Genomic DNA, 6000 nt, shown 5'->3' with positions numbered 1-6000 from the left:
CTTCCTTTTGGTACAACTCTGCTGCTTCAAACACATCTAGCTGCAAAAAGAAAAAAGAGAAAGTAAAAACATTCCAGTAAGCTTCCACTTCCATTGTTTTTAAACAGCTGTGAATTAGTCATTCGAAAAAATAAATCCTCACCGTTTGTCCTGATGGAAAATGAATTGTTTTAGGGGCTGGTTTTCCTATGAATTTATTTAAAAGCTTGATATTTGCAAAGGTACCTCTGGTCATCACAGCATCGTTACCTCTTCGAGCTCCATAAGAATTGAATTCACGAGGTGTGAGGCTACAAGTAAAGAGTAGTGCATATTCAGTAGAAACATCTAGAAATATGGTGTTTTCCATCAGTATTGATTTATTTTACAAGAGTGTTAAGTGGTATGAAACTTAGCTAACTAACATTACAACCACCACTCCAACCTAACTTAAGTGGCTTTTGGGTGACAAAATCTAGAGGTGTAATCTTGTAATGAATGTAGCTAAGCACTCTATAACAAAAATTAGAACTTGCAAATATTGCCAGATCCCTGAGTCTCACATGTCAGATAGCAGAGCTAGTTGCCACCTTCTTGCTTCTTCACAGTACCATTAATTTAGACCAATGGAGATAGTTGTGAGCAAAGAGCACAAACTAGAGGCCACTCATTTTAATACGATTTTTGTTGATATAGTGAAGCAACTGTGTAAAACAAAACCAAATGGACAGTCTGATTCTGTGAGGTGCTGACTGTTTCTGATTTCAATGGAGGCTGCAGGCATTTTGCATCTCACCAAATGGTGCCAAAACAAGGCAACATAAAACCTTCACCCAAGTTCAATTTTTCCCACTGTGTTATACCCATCAAGTGAACTTAGAACATTTTTTTTAATGTAACAAATAATCAATGAAAAAGAAACAACATCAGCAAAAGGTCAGTGCCATCTGCTTTGTCAATCTATTTGTCTAAGTTTTGGCATACTATTTGGCTGCGGACTTGATTCCATTACAAAGGCCTATCCCATTAAAACAGTGTTTAATGGTACAGGTCAAACGTTCACTGTAATCCAAGACAAAAAAAAGATTTAAAAGGGCATTGCTGATTGTCAACTACTCTCAACCACTACCACACTACACTCTAACCAAGACATGTACTATTCATTTCTAATAATTAATGGCTTTTACTAGAGGCGCACCAATACATCAGTCCGTATTGGGTCAGCACTAATAAAAGGAAAACTGACATAATCAACAATCGGCCTTTTGTTGGCTGATGTGGCCGATAAATGAAGCATGTATGTGCGCAGCAGCAGCATGCACACGGCCAGGAGTGCAGCTTGGCAGCATGGAAAGCAGCAGCGGGCTGGTAAGTCTGTGGGGGGAAGGGGGTGTAGATCAAGGCCCCTGTTGTGAGGGAGAAAGTGCGGCTGGGGCAGGCGCTGCACAGTAGGGCTGTGCAAAGCTTTGGTCGCCAATTCAATTCGGCAGAGATTCGGTGGCCAAGTCTCCAAATTGAATCAGGAGACCAATTAATCTCTCCCAAATTGAAATCGGAGGCTTCCAATTCGATTCTGAGAGATTCAGAAAGATTTGATGATTTGGACATAGACACAGCTTTATGTTTTATGCCTCAAGGTACCAGGAAGCTTGGGAATGCTTAGATGGTAGATGGAGGGTCCCACAGGAGTGTGGGGAGGTCTCCAGCATGCTCGGCAGCAGACCTGGAAATGGACCAGAAGCACTTCCAGTCCACTTCCAGGTCTGCCACAGAGTGCACGAGGAACCCCCCTCCCCCCCACCTCGGCAACTGGTGCCTCCTGGGTCTGGGGGGCAGCCAGAGTCCCCTTGTGGCTGCTCCCTGCGGTGGGGGGGCATGGGGCGGACCCAGAACCGGACCGGAAATACTTCCAGGTCCACTTCCAGGTCTGCCGCTGAGCACACAGGGGGGCCTCCTCCGTGCTCTTGTGGGACGCTCCATCTGCCCCACCATCTCAGCATTCACGAACTGCACCTAGTACCGAGGTATGTAGAAAAATCATTTAAAGCTGTCTATGGCCAAATCGCTAATTCTCCGAATCAGAATCAAATCTTCAGATTCAGATTCGGCTGAATCAAAATCGGGACAGTGATCTGAATCAATGAATCGAATCATTCCCCCCCCCCGAATTGAATACAGCCCACTTTGCACACCGCTACTGCACAGCTAGGGCAGGGCATGGGACAGAGCCAGTGGCTTGTCCAGGGGGTTGAGGAGGGACAGGGTGCAGGACGGAGCTGCAGCTTGTCTGGCAGGTGGAGGGATGGCTCCCACCACTGCACACACCCATGGGGGAAGCATGGGGGCATGTGACCCCTGATCTGTGCGCGGCAGAGGGCGGGCTGCCTGCTGTGTGCTCAGGGCTGGCACCAGCTTCTTCCAGGCGGTTGTGCTTGGGTTGGATGGGGCAGGGCAGGCAGTAGCAGTGCTGGGAGAAGGTCTATGGGGGCTAAGGTGAATTCTGGGGTGACCATAGCCCCTCCCATACCCCTCTCCCAGTACCGCCGCTGCCTGCCCCGCCCAACCCAAGGGCAGCTGCCGGGAAGAGGCTGGCACCAGTCCTGAGCATGCAGCAGGCAGCCTGCCCTTGCCATGCGCACAGATCTGGAGGGGGGCACATGCTCCTCATGCCTTATGCCTCTCTCCCACCCTCCCGGACAATCCACCGACTGTCCCACACCCTGCCCCACCCTGGCTGTGCAGCACCTGCCCCTGGCATAGCTCCATCCCCACTCCCTCCTGCATTGCAGGGGACTTGATCTGTGCCCCCAGACGACCACTCCCCCCGACAGACTTACCAGCCAGACACTGCTCTCCAAGCTACCAGGCTGCAGATTGGCAGTCAGATTGGTATCGGCCAATATGGCCGGTCAATGATCAGCTATCAGTATTGGCCAAAAAAATCTTTACTGGTGTACCCCAAGCTTTTACATAGAAAAGCCGCTTTCGACACTAAGTTTGGTAAATGAAACTCCCCACTGATACAGAAAATGTGAAACGTATTTGTTCTGCTTAATAAATGTTAAAACACATACCCTTTATTTGTCAGATATTTAGCAGCAGCACTACTCCTTGCAATGCTTCCCGCAGGTGATATGTGATCTGTAGTTACAGAATCTCCCAAATATAGCAAGACATGGGCTTTTTCAATCTGTTGTATTGAAACTGGTTCTTTGGCCTATTGGAATAAAATTGAAGACATTTTCCCCCACGATCCTTAGCTCAACACATTTAAACACATTTGTCCATCACAAAAGAACTGTCAAGCCACGGGCTCCAGTCAGTCCTGGAGATGATCACAACTTGGAGATCATTAGAAATGTTTAATGATAAACAAATTGATTTAGATAAGCACAACCAACCTTTTGCTTTCCTTTTATGTTAGTATTCAAAACATCAAAAGCTTGGGTAGAACCACTGTACTTACAAACTTATCAAAAAATGAAGGACATCTGATATAAGTAGACTTCAAATCCCATGGAAACAAAACTGACTCTGGTGCTTCCAGAAGGTTCCATCGCTTGTCTCCTTTCTATAAATAGAACCATATTAGCCAATATAATAAAGAAATTGTAAAAAGATGATCATAAATAGCTCTTATAGCAAAAACTGTTATGGGTTTTCTTCTGTATTATAATATGGGGGATAACACCTTAAAACTATATGATTCAAGAATCTCAATCTAAGAGAACAATGATGCCCATATATTTATTACCTGGTATTTGTAGCCTCCATAAAAAGTGACTAGCAAGTGGTGTTTCAACCAGAAGATTTTATAAAACTATAATTAAAATACTTTAGAAAACTATTTAAAACTGACAGGCTTCTTACCTTGATTTTTTCTTTTAATTCTTTAAACATGGATGATATCACATACTCTTCTTCTACATGCTGAAGTTCTTCTCGAGTGGGCCAAATATCACGCAGGTAGATATTTTTGCCATTAGGGTCAACACCTATGTAAAAGATTTGAAGATTGGTATAAATGTAAGCAAATCCAACTGATCAACTTCCAGGCTTTATTTAAAGATGCCACCAGCTAACTGAACAGTTTATTTCTTCAAAACATGTTATTCTCTTTTCAGAAGTATAAAAATATATACTCTGTGCATACTCAGATGCTAGTTAAACAAAAGTGACTTCTTGAAAAACTGAGACGATTACATGCATTTTTAACTTCTCTCATAGGATAAACTGCTTTTGGAAAACAGAAGAGAAGAGATGACATGGTCCAAGACAGACAATCTCTTCAATATAGGAAAAAAAATTGCTGCCATTTAAAAGGTAGACATTTTAAACAGATTTTAAACCAAAGCAAGCCTGGCACTTCTGAAATATGAGATATAAAAAGGTTACCTAAAGGCTCAGTCTGGAAATCAATATTAACGGTGCCAGCTATTGCATAAGCAACTACTAATGGTGGAGATGCAAGGTAGTTGGCACGGACGCAATCGCAGAGACGGCCTTCAAAGTTTTTGGATCCAGACAAAACTCCACAAGCAATTAGGTCACCCTGAAAGGTAGAAACAACCATATTTCTATGTCCTCTCCCAAAACTTAAGATGAATTAACAAGTTTATTTAGTTTTGTTGCTCTTAAAGCTGCCTTTAGTTGTTTTTTTTTCTTTTCAGTACATATGGTAGCATACTTAAGGCACTTTGCTCTCCTACCAACATTTTCATTCTGCCCCCTCTTCAATTCTGTTCTTGGTCCCTTCCCACAAAGCCAGTTTGACCAATTCTCCCCTTTCCTACATCCTACGTTTTGTATCCAACCTTTCCTAGATTAAGAGGCTCAGAATCATGACTCCCCTGAATGACAAAAGCAACTTTAAGGATGGAACAGCTTTCAGCACTGAGATGACTAAAGGGATCCAACAAATAAGCTCTCTAAAGCCTGCTGTCTTCCATCACGTGTGACATTACATTGCGTCTATATCCTGATACATATACATGTGCTTAAACCTGCTACTGCACATACAGTAAGGGAGTATTAACTAGGGCTGTGCAAAGCTTTGGTTGCTGATTCGATCTGGCGGAGATTTGGGCCAATTTGGTGGCCAAATCTGAACCAAATCAGGAGACTCTCTAATCTCTTTGAAACTAATCGGAACCCTCTGAATCAATTTGAAGAGATTCAGTAATTCAGACAGACACAGCTTGAAATGTTTTTTCTACATACCTCAAGGTACCAGGTGAATGCTGAGATGGTGGAGTGGATGGAGCGTCCCACAGGAGCATGGGGTGTGGTCCCTAGTGTGCTTGGCAGCAGACCCAGAAGTGGACCAGAGCACTTCCAGTCCAATTCTGGGTCCACCAGGGAGCATACAGGGGGGCACCCCCACACCCTCCTGGCTTGGCAACTGTGCCTCCTGGGTCTGGGGGGGAGGGGGCATCCAGAGTACCCCTGCAGCCAATCATCGCACCGGGAAGGGTAAAGGGGGGGCCTCCTTGTGTATCCCCTGGCAGACCCAAAGTGGACCAGAAGTACTTCCAGTCTACTTCTGGGTTTGCTGCCGAGCACGTGGGGACCCCCCCGCAGTCCTGTGGGACACTCCATCTGCCTCACCATCAGCGTTCACAAGCCGTGCCTGGTACTTTGAGGTATGTAGAAAAAACATTTAAAGCGGTGTCTATGGCTGAATCACTGAATGCGGGACAGTGATCCGAATCAACAACTCAAACCACTGTCCTCGATTCAGGCCGAATCCAAATCAAATACGGCCCGTTTCGCATACCCCTAGTATTAACCACCAGAGAAATTTTGTATCACTTCAATGCTGACCCTTGCTTTACTAGTAATAGCAAACAAAAAGAGAAAAGTCAGGGTCATATATGGAAATTTCATGCAAAATAAGAATATACATATTTCACCCTATGACTGAAATTAGTGTAAAGTTGTATTTCCTATTTTTTTAAATTTCACACAGCAATATTAGGCCTTTTCTGTACAAAAAACACACTTCAAAAAGCACTGCAAAAT

General features: G+C 44.3%; 1 protein-coding gene across 2 annotated transcripts in view; it reads right to left on the bottom strand.

Moving 5' to 3' along the window:
* Window positions 1-6000, bottom strand: part of IREB2 (iron responsive element binding protein 2) — a 33589-nt gene that overhangs the window by 3314 nt on the left and 24275 nt on the right. For both annotated transcript variants that reach the window (XM_025208404.1, XM_025208405.1), the window contains exons 15-20: window positions 4375-4531; window positions 3850-3974; window positions 3446-3550; window positions 3054-3196; window positions 143-290; window positions 1-40 (exon numbers count right to left, since the gene is read on the bottom strand). The exon at window positions 1-40 is cut by the window's left edge and continues 152 nt beyond it. In XM_025208404.1, the coding sequence (XP_025064189.1) occupies window positions 1-40; window positions 143-290; window positions 3054-3196; window positions 3446-3550; window positions 3850-3974; window positions 4375-4531 (718 nt within the window). The remainder of the gene's footprint in view (window positions 41-142; window positions 291-3053; window positions 3197-3445; window positions 3551-3849; window positions 3975-4374; window positions 4532-6000) is intronic.

The sequence above is a fragment of the Alligator sinensis genome, unplaced genomic scaffold (assembly GCF_000455745.1).
Source record: "Alligator sinensis unplaced genomic scaffold, ASM45574v1 scaffold954_1, whole genome shotgun sequence".
NCBI classification, from domain to species: domain Eukaryota; kingdom Metazoa; phylum Chordata; order Crocodylia; family Alligatoridae; genus Alligator; species Alligator sinensis.
Note: the sequence above shows the minus strand (reverse complement) of the source record. Positions and strands in the feature narration are given on the sequence as shown.